General features: G+C 53.1%; 2 protein-coding genes across 4 annotated transcripts in view; both read left to right on the top strand.

Annotated features, from left to right (window-relative positions):
* The first annotated feature begins 745 nt into the window (after nt 1-745).
* Nucleotides 746-12802, top strand: ARPIN (actin related protein 2/3 complex inhibitor). 2 transcript variants are annotated; one of them, XM_006745353.3, is made up of 6 exons: nt 751-977; nt 2334-2409; nt 4956-5088; nt 7442-7648; nt 8014-8177; nt 9088-12802. In XM_006745353.3, exons 1-6 carry the CDS (start codon nt 886-888, stop codon nt 9094-9096), a joined length of 681 nt encoding a protein of 226 aa, XP_006745416.1. In that variant the 5' UTR covers nt 751-885; the 3' UTR covers nt 9097-12802. The 2 variants fall into 2 exon arrangements, with proteins under 2 accessions (XP_081687825.1, XP_006745416.1); XM_081831699.1 differs by lacking the exon at nt 8014-8177 and having other exon boundaries at nt 746-977.
* Nucleotides 12803-15282: 2480 nt separating this feature from the next.
* The window catches only part of AP3S2 (adaptor related protein complex 3 subunit sigma 2), a 54716-nt gene continuing 53990 nt past the window's right edge, over nt 15283-16008 (top strand). For both annotated transcript variants that reach the window (XM_081831700.1, XM_006745352.3), the window contains exon 1: nt 15283-15441. In XM_081831700.1, coding sequence (XP_081687826.1) covers nt 15373-15441 — 69 coding nt within the window. In that variant the 5' untranslated portion in view covers nt 15283-15372. The remainder of the gene's footprint in view (nt 15442-16008) is intronic.

Genomic DNA, 16008 nt, shown 5'->3' with positions numbered 1-16008 from the left:
GCTCATCTTGGACTCCCAGGTATCTAACTGGCCACCTCCCCTTTGAATGCTCCCCCAGAGGCCACAGATGGGTCTAAGAGAACCAAGGTTCTCCAACAATCCCAGGGTCAGAACAGACTCCTGCACCCAGGCTTAGAAAATGCCCCTCTACACTGTTACATACTTGGGCAAAGGGCAGTAGGGAGCTGGGGAGGGGTTCAAGAACTGTGTGGGAAGGCAGAGAGGGGAAATACTATGTTCTAGAGTGAGTTTATGAATCGTTACCACCCCTCTGATGCTGACCCCATAGAGGAGGAAGCATGGGTTCAGAGAGGTTGAGACACTTGCTCATACTCACACAGCTGGGATTTAAACCTTAATAAGTCCTTGATCTGACACCCAAGCCTAGGCACAGATCCCTGGAACCCCTTCCTCAGCCACTGGGGGACCTTGGGCAAAGCATAAAGAGCAGCTTCTGTGCGGACCACCCCGCCATCCCTGAAGACTGTTCCCTTTTCTCCATTCCTGCTCCTTCCAGAGCTGATCCTGTAGGATCTCTGGGCCTCAATTTCCCCTTTGTGCGTGTGTTGGGGCGGGGGTCTCCCTCTAGTAACCAGAAAGGGAGGGAAAGGGGAGGACCTGGCTCCCCCCACGCCCACAACGAGGCCCCAACTGCGGCGGGTCTTCCCGGAAGCCCACCTCCCGCGCGCGCCGTCCCGCGGCAGGAATGGGGCTCGGCCCCTTTAAATCCCGCCCTGGCAGGCCGGGCCCGGACCGCGCCCTTCCCGGATCCGCGCCTGGGAATCGCTGCCCGGCGCGCGCCCCCCGCGCTCCCCCGCGCCCAGCCCGAGACCCCGCGCGCCGCCGACCAGCGCCAGGCCCGCGGGCACAGCGGCGGTGCGCATCATGAGCCGCATCTACCACGACTGCGCCCTCCGGAACAAGGCGGTGCGGAGCGCGCGGCTGCCGGGGGCCTGGGACCCCGCCATCCACCAGGGGTAGGCCCGCCGCGCTCTGCCCCCGCCTCTCCGACCCCCTGGGCCGGCCCTCCGGCCCCGGCTTGGAACCCGGGCTCCGGGACTGGGGAGGGGACCGCGGTCCGGGTGCGGGTGGGAGGGAAGGACCTGGCCACAGCTACCCCCCCCCCCAACGCTCCCCTGCGCCCTGCAGCCGGAGCGCACCCCCTAAAACACAGATAGGCTTAAATCTCCCCACTGCACCCCTCCTCCCCGTACCCTTCCCGACGCCTACACGGAGCTCAAAAGCACCGACCTTTGTCTCAACCCCTCCCCAGCCGTGACTATGAACTCCAGCCACTTGCCTCGGCGCCCTGCCCGCAGGCCTTGGCACAGGCCGCCCCGCTTCCCGCCCCGGAAGGGAGGACGTCGTGCAGTGACCACAAGAGCGTGGGGCAGTTGGCTTGGCGTGGCCGTGGGAGGGCAGTGCCTGCTTGGAGGCGCGTGTGGGCTCGGGATGGGGGGGGTGGCTGTCGCAGGGAGGTTATGAGAACAAATGGACCATTCCATTTGCAGTTAGAAACGCAAGAATTTGGAGGTGAGGCGGTGGGTAGGGTAAGTAAAGTAGAGCGAGTTTGCATTTTCATGCCCATCCTTTCATGTCCCCACCCCTCTCTCATTTCTGTGGCTCTGAAAAGGGAAGCCTCTGGTTCTGCTTTTTATGAGAACTAGGAGCGGGAAGCGGGGATCTAGTTCCTCTCGGCGAGGGACCCGGCGATCTTGGACTAGTCATAAAACTTCTAAGTTTGGGTTTTCCCGCCATTAAGTGGGTATGAATGAGGAGAAGAATGGAAAGTGTTTTAAAACAGGTGGGAAAAAAAAACAGGTGAAAAAGGAAGATACTTTATAGCACCTTAGACCCCTCCCTCAAATTTGGCTAAATAAAAAAGTAAAATTTCTATTTAGTAAGCACTTAATAGTTTACAAACACCTTCACTTACACGATTTATGCTGTCATCATCACAGAAGCAGTGAGGTGGCTGTTACTCTACCATTTTGTAGATAAGAAGACTGAGGCTCTGCTTATAGTAAGCCCTTGTGGGAGGGGCCACAGCTTGGTCCTGCAGCCTGAGGCGTCCCCCCTACCCTCTGTGCAGAGCCCCAGCCTTTGGGACCCTCGGAGAAATGGAGGAATGGAGGCCCCATGTGGGAAGCACAAAGAAAATCGTGCAGTACCAGGCCTGCTGGGGTGGGGGTGGGGGGCGGCCAGGTGACTAGCAGATGCTTGTGGGCCCTGCTTTTGTCCCAGCGCAGACTCTGGCCTGGGCCGTTGAACTTGTGGTTCTTCCCTGAGGACTGACAGAAGCAGCGGATCCTTTCTTTCTCTCACATCCCCAGGGGAAACGGCGTCCTGCTGGAGGGAGAACTGGTAGATGTGTCTCGCCACCGCATCTTGGATGCCCGTGACAGGAAGGTGAGGATGCCTCCCCGGGGACACCCGCAGGGCACTGGCTTCCCGGTCCTCAGCCACCAAGCCATCTCCCTGTGCTTGGCTCTGCCAGTGCCCAGACTTGGGGTGCAGCTCATTCCTGGGGGGGCTTGTAGGGCAGGTGGGGGGTGGGTGGGGAGATAGCAGCCCAAAGGGGCCACTGGGTGGGAAGGGGTCAACTGGGACTGTGCTGGGCGGAGGACAAGAGGGCAGGACCTGGCTTCTTGCTGACAAGACAGACCAGCCCTAACCCCAGTGGCGTGCTTGGGGCTGGGATTGGGAGGGTGAGAGCAGAAGGGGTGAGGTGACTGGTTCGGGGCTGAAGCTGTGTGTGAGCTGGAAGGCACTGTGAAGAGGTCCTGTTGCCTTCTGTTTAGAGTGCTGGGAGCCTTGCTGGGTGGGCAGGAAGAATGGCTCTTTATTCTGGGAGGGCCGAGGGCCCAGATTCCTGGCTTCTGGTCTGGTGGTTCCTGCTGCCCGAGGGCCTGATGGACAAGGTCAGAGAGGGTTAGCAGCCTGTGCGGGTATGACGGGGTCAGCAGTGACCTTCCCCTTCCTAAGTACCAGGTCTGTTCCTGGGAGGTCTCATGTCCTTGGAATTTTTTGGAATTGCATTATTTTAAATGTACTGGTGGAACTTGCTTTTAGAAGGAGCCTTGAGGTTCTCCCTTTGCAAAGTGGTGAATCTCTTGGCATGGGCTCGCTTGTCTTTGAATACCACCGTGTGTGGCTGGGCACTTTGGGTTTCTGGGACCTACTCGTGCATTACAGGTGGGGACCTTGGGGTGGGAGGTGGGTTGCTGTGTGCAGGGCCTTTGTCCAGCCTACAGTCTGTGTTGTTGACCCTGCCGGGGGCTGCATCTCCCGTGTCTGCACGCCTTCTTCCCTTGTGCTCTCACGCCCCTGGGGTCATGCCGTCTGTCACCCCGCCATCTCAGGTGTGCACAGACACACCTCTGCTTGCCCGTGTCGCTTTCCCGAGCACTAGTTCTGAATTTCCATCCTCTTCCATACAGCCCCACTCTGGTGTGCTGACCACCTTAGCTCCTTGGTCTCTAAGGCCGAGCTCATCTCCTTGCCACTGAGGCAGGCCAGAGGCCTGGTGCTACTCAGAGCCTGTTGCTGTTCTGCGGCCCAGGGGAGAGCCTCTGCTCGCCCACCCCCTCCTTAGTGTGCAAGTCAGCAGCGTAGACAACCAATCCAGAGCCCCCAGCCAGCCTGCCCAGCAGAGCCAACACTAGTAACTCCAGCCTGATGTGGGGCTCTCTTAGCCCGGCCCGAACTTGCCTCCTCTGAGTTCCTCCTTCCTCGTGATAAGGCAATAGACCTCCCAGCCGCTGGTCACAGGCCTGCAAGCCCCCACTGTCTCTTCCTCCCCTCTCCCCGAGGCCAGCCGTGCCTGGTCCTGTTGGCCTGCTCCCTTGACCATCCCTTCCCTGGCTCTTCCCTTCCTCTTTCCACTGGCCTCACGTGGGCCTCAGGAACTTCGCCTGTCCTCATCAAACTTGCACCTGCCCCTCCTTCCTTCTGGCTGCCCCCAGCGCTCGTCCTTGCCCTGCAGCCAGCTTGTTTTCCGAAAGGCATCTCTGAGGATCTCGCTGCTGCTGAGAAACCTTTGGGGATTCCTTCTTGTCTACCAGATCAAGTCCAAACTCCAAGTACCAGCTCAAGGCCCATCTCAAACTGATCCTACTTGCATTCTCAGCCTGGGTGCCCATGAGGCCTCTGCATGCCCTGCGTTGCTCAGACACGCACATGGGACCTTGACTTTGATTTCGTACCTGTCCCAGGCTTTGAATAGTCTCCCTACACCCTTTCCCCCCCGCAGTCGTAGGTCTCTCCAGCCTTGGAGACCTTGCCTTTTCTGTTTGTCCTAGGAGGTGGATTCCTCTTCTTCAGTCTGTGGGAGCGTGTCGTCCACCTGCTTGCATTAGAGTAGCTGGCAAACAGCGTGGCCAGCTCGCTCCGTGTCTCCCACTGTGCTTGCTCCTCTATCCTCTCATTGAACCTTTACAGCACTCCTGAAAGTAGACAGCACGTTGTCCCCCTGCCCCAGTGGAAACTGAGGCTAGGAGGGATTTGCTTCAGGTCCCACATGTGTTGGAAGAGGCACAATGGCCGCCCTCACTCAGAACCCTTACACAGCCCTTTCCATGACACTTTGGCTTCTTTCACTCCTGCTTCACAGTATTTGGGGTCCTTGGTGCTTGGGTTATGGTTTTGTGTCTGTGTTTTCTGTCTCTGGCTGGGTGGAGACCGTGGGGTCAGGCCCGGGGCCTGCCGTCTCATGGCTGTCTACGTGGTTCATTTTGTGTGGCAGGTGCTGTACTAAGCACACGATTGGATGAATGAATGAATATTGGGCCGGGGGGCGGGTGCATCTGCCCGGCTTGAATATCTTTTGGCGCTGAGGTGGGATTCAGGGTGGAGGGAGAGGTTGGGGGGGCGGTTTGCAGTGGAGCCCTGTGGGAGTGTGTGTGTTGGAGGATGGGGGGAGCGAAGCACCCCCCTCACTCTCTCTCCGGCCCCAGGAGCACTACTATGTGCTGTACATCAGGCCCAGTCGCATCCATCGCCGGAAGTTCGACCCCAAGGGAAATGAAATCGAGCCCAACTTCAGCGCCACCAGGAAGGTGAACACGGGCTTCCTCATGTCATCCTACAGTAGGTATCCTCCATCCTTCCTCCCTCAGGGCCTCCTGACCCTGTGGCCTTTCTGTGTCTCTAGGGGTCTCGTGGCCCCTAGTGAGTGTCTTAGTTGTGGTTGGCCTTGAAGCCCATGTCTGGCCTGAGGGACCCTGACTGGACTCCTTCCTGCCCCCCCATTCACTCAGAGGATCCCCAGTGCCCCACCTCAATCCCCAGGGCCTGGCTGGCCTTCCACCTCCTGCCGACTGCTGCAGTCAGGCAGAGTCGTCCATGTACCCGGCTCTGGGCTCTCACTGCCCTTGTGCAGAGCCTCCTTTTTCCCTCCCAAATTCCCATGTGATTCTTAGGCCCTTGGTGACTTCATTCCTCTTTCCACCAGGAAAGAGGGGGGACCAGCAGGCCTGTTAGGAGGCTGTGATGGCCGGATTAAGGGCCTGTCGGTGAGGATGGAGAGACTGGACAGATTGGAGACAGAGGAGGGACAGTGGCCTCAGTGTTTGGAGACGGGGAGAGTGAGGGAGGAGTCAGGGACGACCCTGGGGTTTGGGCTTGGCTGCAGGTGTGGGGAGAAGAGTTCTGTCTGGGACGTGTGGTCGCACTTCCGGGGAGAGGTCAATGTCCACTGGGGCCTTGGGGACACAGTTCTAGAACCCAGGAAGTGGGCTGGGCTGGAGGCACATGTTTAGGAGTCATGACACACTGCTGGTACTGAAGCTATAAAAGAGGATGGAGTCGCCCAGGAGGCCATCTTGGGGAAGAGCAACCACAGGAGAACAGGGAAGGAGCCTGTAAGGGGCAGGAGAAGGGACCCCTGCAGAGGGCTGAGGGAGAGGGGGAGCCTGTGTGTCTCCGAGGCTCAGTGAAGGTGGGGGGTGGAATATGAGGGAGAGGTAGCAATGGGGTCAGGTGCTATCTCGGGCCCTGTAAAGTGGGGACTGTGGAGCCTCCGGCAGGCTCACAATGAAGAGCCTCCCAGTGACCCCGGTCAGGGTGGGAGTGGGGGTGGGGGGCGTCTGAAGTAGTGGGTGTCAAAGCCAGAATTCAGGAGGGCATTAAGGAAAGATCCAGTATGGAGAAGGAGAGCCAGGTCCCCGAGGAGGGGGAGGGGGTGGGATCTGGAGCCCAGATGGAGGAACTGGCTTGAGGCGGGAGGGGGACCCGTGGTCCTTTGAGACAGAAACAGAAGAGAAGGAGGAGAGGTTTCATGTGCTTATCGGTAAATTGACAGGTGGCGGCAGGGGGTGAGTAGCCCCACTTCTGGCTTCTGCTATCTTGGGAAGTGGAGGTGAGGAGGTTTGTCTGAGGGACGTTAAGCAGGGCAAGGGCTGAGCAGAAGGGATCAGTTCAAAAGCCCTTGGTGGGAGTGAGGCATCTGGGGAACCCCAGAAAGCATCCCTGACAGAGCTTGGAGGTTTTACACCCTGATGGAAGGGGGTGTGGGCTCCCTGGGCTGGCTGGCTGCTCTCCAGCAGAGCCCTGCCCCCGGCTGCTGGTGTGGAGAGGACCACCTGCAGGACCGTTTGGGGTTGCTGAGCTGGGGGGTCTCTTTGCACACGTTCATGAGGTCTCGGGGCCTTGTGAGTCCTCCTGGCCCTGCAAGTCCTCACTGCTCAGTCTGGGACACCGCTGCCCACCCCCTGGTCCCCAACCCGGGATCTGCAGATTTGGGACATTTGGGGCAGGCAGGTGAGGCTATTGGAATCCTCCCTGAGCCCCGAGCTTTGCCAGGATGGGGATGAGCAGGCCGAGGAAGAGTATGGGGATCACCACCATTTGCTGCTCATTCCAGCAGACCCCAGCCCAGCCCGGAGACCCTGAGAGCCTGGAGAGAACCCTGGCTCGTCACTGGGGACTCCGTGGGAAGGCAGAATTCTGTGGGGGGTTGGGATCCTGCCTCCCCCACTGACTAGCTGTGTGACCTTGGGCAACTCACCTGACCTCTCTAAGCCTTCGTTTTCTCCTGTGTCAAAAAGGACTAATTAAGACATTTACATGCATTGAGGGTCTCCCACGCGCCAGACACTGTGCTGAGTGCTTTACATGTGTTACTTCACTTACACCTCACATCAGCCCTATCAGGTAGGTACTGTTTTTATCCCCATCTGTCAGGCCCAGAGAGGTTAAGTCACTTGCCCGAGCTCACGTGGCTTGTAAACAGATCGGCACCCGGCAGCCTGGCTCCAGAGCCCACACCCGTAACTCCTCTGCCAGGAGTCCCCCGGTGAGTCCCGGCACCGTGGGGTCGCAGAGCTCTACCTTCAGGTGCTTATGAGTATGTAGAACACTCAGGCCTCCCCTGGCTCCTGAAAGACCCCCTGCGTGCTTGCTTTTCCAGCAGTAACGACCTTCTTGTGCTGTGTGCCTACAGAGGTGGAAGCAACGGGGGACACGGACAGACTCACGCCCGAGGCGCTGAAAGCACTGATACAAAAGTCAGAGCTGCTTGCGCTGACGGAGAGCCTTACCCCCGACCAGACAGTGGCGTTCTGGATGTCCGAGTCAGAGATGGAGGCGTTGGAGCTGGAGCCGGGGGTCGGGGTACGGCTGAAAACTCGAGGCGATGGCCCCTTCCTGGGTGAGCATGTCCCCGTGGCCTGAAGAGGCTCCTGGCCTCCTGTCTGAGGCTCCTCTACCCCTCCTGCTTAGAACGCATGGGAGCAGGCCAGGTCTGCTTAGTCCTGAGATTTAGTCCTAAGTCTCTGGACAAGTGCCCTGGGGCCAACAGCCTAGACACTCTGGATCCTGGGGTGCCGCCCAGTCCCGTGGTTCCTGTGGGTGATGTCTCCTATCTAGTGCCTCGGGGATCACACTCAGGGCCTCCCCGAGGGCACCCAGGTCTGAGAGAACAGTGGTTTAACCCAGGCCTCGGAGACCCCAGCAGAACAGGCCAGCCCCCCCAGAATAGGGAGATGGGCCATTCAACTTCTTCCCTCCTTTCAGAGTCATTAGCCAAACTTGAGGCTGGAACAGTGACCAAGTGTAATTTTGCTGGTGATGGAAAGACAGGGGCATCCTGGACAGACAACATCATGGCCCAGAAGTCTTCGGAGGGAGCCACAGCGGAGACCCGAGAGCAGGGGGACGGGGCGGAGGACGAGGAGTGGGTAGGTCAAGAGAGATGACTGTGGGCCCGGCATTGGTACAGTTTACCTCTCGGCAGGAGTTTTGTCTGCACGGACTGAGGTTGGGTGTAGGACAAGAACGCAGCAGCACACATTTCACACCCCCATTTCACACCCCCAGCTGTGGTGGAATTCCACGGGATTCCTGAGTGTGTGTTAGCCTCAGGAAAGTTCTTTTCAAGGAATGAACGGTGACCACTTGAGACCTTTCTTTTTGGTGGGTCTGAGCTGTGCCAATCTACAAGAAAGTCCCAAAGATTGATAAAAGCAAGGGATGGAAAGAATGGACTATGGAGGGGAACCTGTGAAACCTGATGCCGTTAAATCTCCAAACATTTTCACTTCCAGTGAATACATTAGCCGTGTTGTGGCAGCTGAGCTGAATGAGCATTTCTTTTCCTCCTCCTTCGTTCTGGGCTCCCTGCCCAAAGTGGCTGGAAAATGGCTGGCTTGGTCCTCACTAGGTTGGGTATTTTTTTTTTTTTTTTTTTTTTGCCAAGGATCAGCCCCCTAGTTGATCTTTAGTCTATCCACGGTCGATGTGTTTTTCTGAAGCGTATTTCACCCGAAGATTTGAATTGATGTCAAAAGGCCCCAAACTGAACATTTAAAACAAAGTCACAGAAGAATGGGCTATTTACCTGGGTGATACGGATAATGATACTTGCCAGAGAAAGCAGGGCAGAAAGAGTGGAGGGTCTGGAGTCCCCTCAGAATGAAAAACAATTAGAGCCACCAGACCCGATCCCTGGGCCCGCTCAAATGAGGTGAAGCCAAGAAAGGTGGCTGAGGGTTCCACTGGTACCCCTCAAGGGAACCCTTGTTTGTCTGATGACTTGTAGGAGACTTTTATGAAATGCGCTCTGTTCATACCTCTTTACTTAACCCCGAGGACGACTGAGGCGAGTGGGAGTGAAGCGCCTCCCGGGCCTACCAGCACTGCTGAGAATCTCTTCCATCAACATCGACTCTGGAGGTCGAGGGAGCGGTCCGCCAAGCCTTCCCTGGTTCTTCCTACAGCTGCCATGGAATGCTCTTGGAATAAGCAGTGCTAAAATCAAATCCAAGACGGTGACATGAACAGTGGCGCCCCATGCTGTGGCTCATGGAGGGGCCCTCCCTCGATGTGCGTCTAGATCTTCTAGATGTTTCCATGGTGGCCCTTGCCCTTAAATGGCAGCCTTGTTTCTGGAAGCAGTCAGTGGAACCAAACTTGGTCTTTGTGTAGACTTGGGGAATGTCCCTCATCTGCATGCAGAGTGGCTCAGGGGTCCCTTCCTCTGCCCTTGTATTTTCTCCTATACCTTCCACGCCTGCTCCCCCGCCCTCCCCACCCCCCCCCCCCGGCCCAGTGCTCTGAGTTATAGTCTTTGCTCTCCTGTTCAAACCTCCTTGTCCCCTCTGTGCCCTTTTCCTCCCCTAGAGCTGCCAATTCTTTATTCCTCCTCTGGTTCTCTGCCACACTGGGGGGTTGCTGTCTCCTGACCTCCCTGACTGCTTTGCTGGGTATGCTGTTCTCAGGGAGGCCTAGAGTCTTCACAGGTGTGGCTGGCTGGTCCCCACCTTTCAGGCTCACCCTGCCAGGCCACATTTTGATAACACCTTTTCCGCTATCGTTCTGTACTTTGAGAACTTTTTATGAGTGAGTAAATCTTCAGAAAAGGATTCCTCTGCATTGACCGGGTTATGTCAGGTATTAACGGTCTTCCAGCTGAGCAGTGATCCTGTAAGAAGGAAGCCATGTCTTTTTGATCATGAACATCGCCTTGCTGGATAGCACGCCCGCACTCAGATCCAGGACGGCTTGTGGAGTTGAAATCCACGTGTCCTAAGAATGGGGCAGAGACTTGGTGGCATTTGGATCCTGCTGGCCTCAGGGACAAGAGAGGGTGGTGGTGAACTAACAGGTGTTGAGCCCCCTAATGTATCGAACACGGCACTAGATGCTTTCCATGATGATAATCATAGCCCCTGACTGTCGAGTGCTTCCTGGTGCTAGCGTACATATCCCCTGCTTTTCAAAAGTTATATTAGGACACCTGACGTTCATGAAAGACCTACCTCAGTACCTGTTTTTTCTAACCAAAAGAAATTTGCGTTTTTATGAAAATAAGGCAAAAAAAAAAAAAATGAAAATAGCGTTCAGCATTTGTTTCGCAGGGAGCCATTATAGAGGCCGCGCACCCCAAGTAGTGAGAGCGACCCCACCAGTCTCCTCTCCTGGGAACATCTATGCTTTACTTCAGTTGATTTCGTGTGTGTGTCAGCAAGATGTGCCCAGAAAAGCCTAAGAAAACGCTAAAAAATTTTTCCATATAAATGAATGGTGATTGCTTCCTCGCTGTCTCTCATTTCAGTTTACAAAAGGTTTCGTAGGAATGCTGTACTTTTTGGATAGTAGGGGAAACTTGTACTTGCTAAGCACTTGCACTATCTTACTTCACTGTCACAGCAATCCCGTGAGGTATGTGTGATTATTATTCCCAATTTTTTCCATATGATTCCGAAGCTTAGAGGCTCCATCTATAGTATATAGAGGAAAGAGGAATTTCAGCCCAGGCAGTCAGATTTCAAACTCTGTATTCTTTACTGGGTTATTCTGCTTCCACATGTACACTACAGGGAAGAAAAGGGGCTTCAGAAAGTTTAAGGCTACTTGCCCAGATTCACAGCTGCTAAGTGGAACAGCCAGGATTTAAATCCAGGGCTGTCGAAAGCAAAGCTTATGTTCTTCCCCCGTCCTTTGCCTCCTTGGCCTACAGAAGGACCTTGGACATGGGGGCCAGAGGAGTCCTGGCTCTGTGAAATATGGTTCTATTCTTAGACTTTAGGGAACTTGCCTAAACCCTTGACTGCTGGTCTGCCCAGGCTGAAATCAGTTCTATTGGTATTAGCAGTTGAGCAGGTAATATTACGCTTCCAGAATTTATTACTATGGTTCCAATTTTCATTTACCTTCTTGCATATTTGAGCCTGGGCTTGACAATATGGCTGTGAGGCTTGGGATTCACACTTCAGTGAGGCCACCTGAAGTCACAGGTCACTGGTCTGCTCACGATCTCTTCTGTTCTTGTTGCCCTTTTCTTAGTTCAGACCCTTGTGACCTCTCACCTTGACTGTTATAATAGCTGCCTCCCTGGTGTCCTGTGTCTGAATGGGGCTGGCTGGGTGTTGAGCGTGCTGGGGCCTCAACCATGGGGGTGGCCAGGGAAGTGGTTAAGCAGCAGGAGGATGGGGGATATTGACTAGAATAGAGACACCTGGTGAGGGCGTCCTGCTGCCCATAGCACTGTGGCCAAAGGGTATGGCAAGGTCATATAGGCAGGCCACCATTCCAAAAAAGGAGGTCCGGTGTGTCAGTGGGGGAAACCCTGGGCAACAAATGGGCTTAGTGTCTTGGGTGGGCGGGGAAGAGATGAAGGAAGGGAGGGAGGGAGAGAGAGAGGAAAGAAGGATGGAAGGGAGGGAGGGAGAGATGGAGGGAGAAAGAAAGGAAGGAAAAGGCCTTTGTGGCTGGAGCTCAGAGAATGGGTGGAGGTAGAGGTTGTTTGAGATGATGCAGGAAATCAGGCATGACATTTTTAGCATGTTAAGTATTTTAGGACTTTATCCTTAACTTCCTGGAAGCCAGTGATTCTGGGGAGAGTGATACGATTTGATTTGTTTCTATCAAAGATCACTTGACTGCAGAGAAACTGAAGGCAACGAGCCCAACTGGAAGACTGCTTTAATTGTCACAGTGAGAGGCTAGAGTAGTTTGGTGTATAGCGACGGGAGTGGAGATGGAAAGAAATCCAGGTAGATGGAGGAGGAAAGGGACTCCCCAGCAAGACAAGAGCACCTGAAAAGCCATGGAGGTGGGGGAGGGGCCCGCTCCTGGAATATACAAATTGTGTACATGATTGTTATTATACCATACCTACACATAAAATTTGATAATCCTTTTTCAATTAATGTTATATAATCACTTTCCATATTGCTACACAGTCTTCATAACCATTGTTTAAGATTGACTACCATTTAATAGCTCTATCATTGTCCAATTTTTGGATAATTAATTGATTCCTACTTAGAGCTAATTTAATTAACATGTCAGTAAGTGTTTTAGATTATATAGTTCCCTAAATCTCACCCATACAGCCTCCCTGCCCTGCCCCCCCCCGCACCCCCCCCCCCACCGTAATTTTGTATTTTGAGGTTATTTCTTTAGGGACAGATTCCCAGGAGTCAGATTACTGGGAATCTAAGAGTTTTTTGTAAAAGTTTTTTTAGATTGTCAAATTGCTTCCCAAAAGTGTTGTTCTAAATTATAATTTTACCAGCACTGTAGGAGAGGACCATTTTCATGCTACCCTTGCCAGAATTGGGTGTAATAACATTTAAAAAATGATATTTGAGGGGCGCCTGGGTGGCTCAGTCGTTAAGCGTCTGCCTGCGGCTCAGGTCATGATCCCAGGGTCCTGGGATCGAGCTCCACATCGGGCTCCCTGCTCCGCAGGAAGCCTGCTTCTCCCTCTCCCACTTCCCCTGCTTGTGTTCCCTCTCTTGCTGTGTCTCTCTCTGTCAGATAAATAAATAAAATCTTTAAAATAAAATAAAATATGATATTTGATAAGGTAAAAACAATACTTTAAAGTTAATACTTTGTGATTAGCCTTTCCCCTCGATTAATAGTGAGCTTAAACATTTTTCCATGTTCATTACCTAGATATATTTCCTCTTTGCTTACTCAGTTTCTTTGCCTATTTATATACTGAAGGTGGAGGTCTTTTCGGCTATTTAAATTTTAAACATAACCATTTACCATATTTTAACAACTTTTCTGTTTTTAAAAAATTGATTTTCTTACAAACATAAAATCTTTATATAGATATATCTGTTGACTTTTTGTGATTTTTATTGCTTCTAAGCTTATATTCTCCTTTCAGATGTTACTCAGTTTCAATTCTTCCATTTTGGTTATTACCTGGTTTTACATTTAAGTCCTTAATCCACTCCGCCTTTAATTTGTGAAAGGGTAGGAAGTGAGATAACTGAATAGCTTATTTTCAAATTGCTAACCAGTTATCCCAACATATTTATTGGATTCTTTCCCACTCTCAAGTTATGATGGCTCCTACATCACATACTAAAGTTATTTTATACTTAAATTATTATTCTATTTCAATAAGTCTCCCTATAGTAACAATTTGAACTATCATAGTAGGTTTTAATAGTTGGTAGAGCTAAGTCCCCCTCATTATTCTTCTGTTTTAGAATTTTCTTTGCTATTTCTCCTCAACATTTGAAACATTTTGTCAAGTTTCAGTGCATATTTATTGACTTTGGTTTTTTTTTTTTAAGTATGCTCCACACCCAGGGTGGAGCCCAACGCAGGGCTTGAACTCACGACCCTGAGATCAAGACCTGAGCTGAGATCAAGAGTCCAATGCTTAACCCTTTAACCCTTCGTTTTTTTTTAAGTTAAAAAAAATCTGGCACCAAGAGTAATACATATTTATTTTAGAAAATTCAAAAAATGAAAAACACCTAATTTCACTGCTGTTAGTTAAATCGCTTATGTACTAAATTATATGCCATGCGTTGTGCCAAGTGCTTACAAACAGGAACTAATTTTGTGTTTAACCATCTAAGTGGAATAATTTTTTTCAAGTAGAAAAAAACCTAGTTTTATAGTAAAGGAAACATACCATGCCTGTTTTACAGATGAAGGCATTTGCCCAAAATACCCAGGTGGTCAACAGAGCCAGGGTTTTAACCAGGCAGTGTTGTTACAAGAGCCTGTGCTGAACACTTTGTGATGCTGTCATTCCATCAGACATGATGATTATTCATATTTTGTTGTATCTACTTACAGTCTTTTACCAAGTGGGACATCCATGTACATACCTTGTGTGATCTTTTCACTTACAGATATGCCATGAACACTTACCTGTACCATATACCTTTCACAGTATTATTTTTCATGACCATTTAATATTCCTCATGTGCCTGCGGAACAAGGCATTTAATAAATAACTCGTTTCAGAATAATTTGTTTCCCATTTTTCCCTGAAGTTAACACTGCTGAGACGTACATTCTTTTTTTTTTTTTTTAGATTTTATTTATTTGTCAGAGAGAGAGGGTACAAGCAGGGAGAGGAGCAGACAGGGAGAGAGGGAGAAGCAGTCTCCCCGCTGAGCAAGGAGACCGAGATGGGACTCGATCCCAGGACCCTGGGATCATGACCTGAACCGAAGGTACAGGCTTAACCGACTGAGCCAGCCATGTTCCCTGAGATGTACATTCTTGAGGTTTTTCACACGTCCACAATTTTTTTATTATAAATTCTACAACTGGAAATGCTGGGCCGAATGTTCTCTATATTTTAAAGGCTTTTGATGTCCACGGTCAGTCCTCTGGACAGGTGATTCCAACGCGTGGCTCTAGCTGCAATAAGGGACGTGGCTCCCCCTCACCCCCACTAAGTCATTAGGAGAAACAAAACCTACCAATTTGGGATCGCCACGTGGATATGCATGGAAGAGTCCCTGATTCCACCTTCACTACCGACCACGGAGAAACGGCCCTTTTGCACGAGCACGCATTTGTGTAATTCACTGCAGCATTGTATGTAACACGGAAAGACGAAAATGAACCAAACGTCCCCTAAGCGGCCAGTGGCTAAATTAGCGGGCACCTCCACAATGCGGACCGTCCTGCAAGTGTGACGGGGAAGGCAGGACTGTACGCTCTCGCGCGGACGGCGGGACAGAGAGGTCCCCGCCGCCCGGTCGCCTGGGAGCGGGGCTGCTTTCGGGAGCTTCGGCTTCGGGATCGGCTTTTCCGATGTGCTCCGCCCTGGATTCTGCGGCAAGCGTTCCGTCTGGGCGAGCGGCGGAGGTCCGGGTTCGCGCCCTGGCCAGGCCCTGACTGGCAAGCCGATGCTGGCCGAGGTGACGCCCCGGCCCGGCCCCGCGGTCATAACCGGCCCGACCCCCGCGAGCCCGCCGCCCACCCCGGAGCTTTCTCCTAGGGGTGCAGGGAAGCCGGACTCTTCGCGGCCGGGCCCTTGGGCGCGGGGGCACGTTTCCGCCGGCCTCGCTCCGCAGCGCACCCAGCGGAAGTGGCCGTGTTGTGACGGAAGGAAATGCTTTGTGGGAGCTGCCGGCGGTGGGAGAAACGTGGCCGGCAAAGATGATTCAAGCGATTCTGGTTTTCAACAACCACGGGAAGCCGCGGCTGGTCCGCTTCTACCAGCGTTTCGTGAGTGCGGCCCAGCTTCGTCGCGTCCCTTCGGAGCGCCCGCGCTCCCCCTTCCTTCCCTTCGGCCGCTCCGGCCGGCTGACCACCTCGGGCACCTTGCACCGGGCGTGACCCTCCCACTCTTCACCCTCCTTGCGGGACCCGGGCGGCTGTCGGGCCGTCTGTCCCACCCCCGCGCTCCCTCACCCCTTCCTGGACCCCTGCATCTCTCTGCCATTTGGTGACACTTCCCCTTGGGTCTCAGGGCTCGCTAAAGGACGGTGGGGTGTGCCCCATTGAACACGCGACTGCTTGAAGTCCCTTTAATCTTGTCGGTCCTTAAGCGCGGTTGTAAGAGTAGGAAGACACATGCCTGCTTATGAAAGTTTTTGCTTTGGCTAGAAGATCTGGAGAAGTGCTTTCTTGGGCTTATTTTGCTTCATTGCTGGCCGGGACTGCCCAGGCACTGGATACCCTTCCTCCTGTAGAGTTGAAGAAAGTCAGTTTAAAAGCGGGAAGCGATGAGAAATTATAAATGCTACCGCGTGAGGGCTCAATAAATGATAATATAAATTTGAGTTTCCCCAG

Source organism: Leptonychotes weddellii, chromosome 9 (assembly GCF_054177405.1).
Source record: "Leptonychotes weddellii isolate Sample4059 chromosome 9, ASM5417740v2, whole genome shotgun sequence".
In the NCBI taxonomy this organism is placed as follows: domain Eukaryota; kingdom Metazoa; phylum Chordata; class Mammalia; order Carnivora; family Phocidae; genus Leptonychotes; species Leptonychotes weddellii.
The sequence above is the reverse complement of the archived record's forward strand: the minus strand, read 5'-3'. Positions and strand labels throughout refer to the sequence as shown.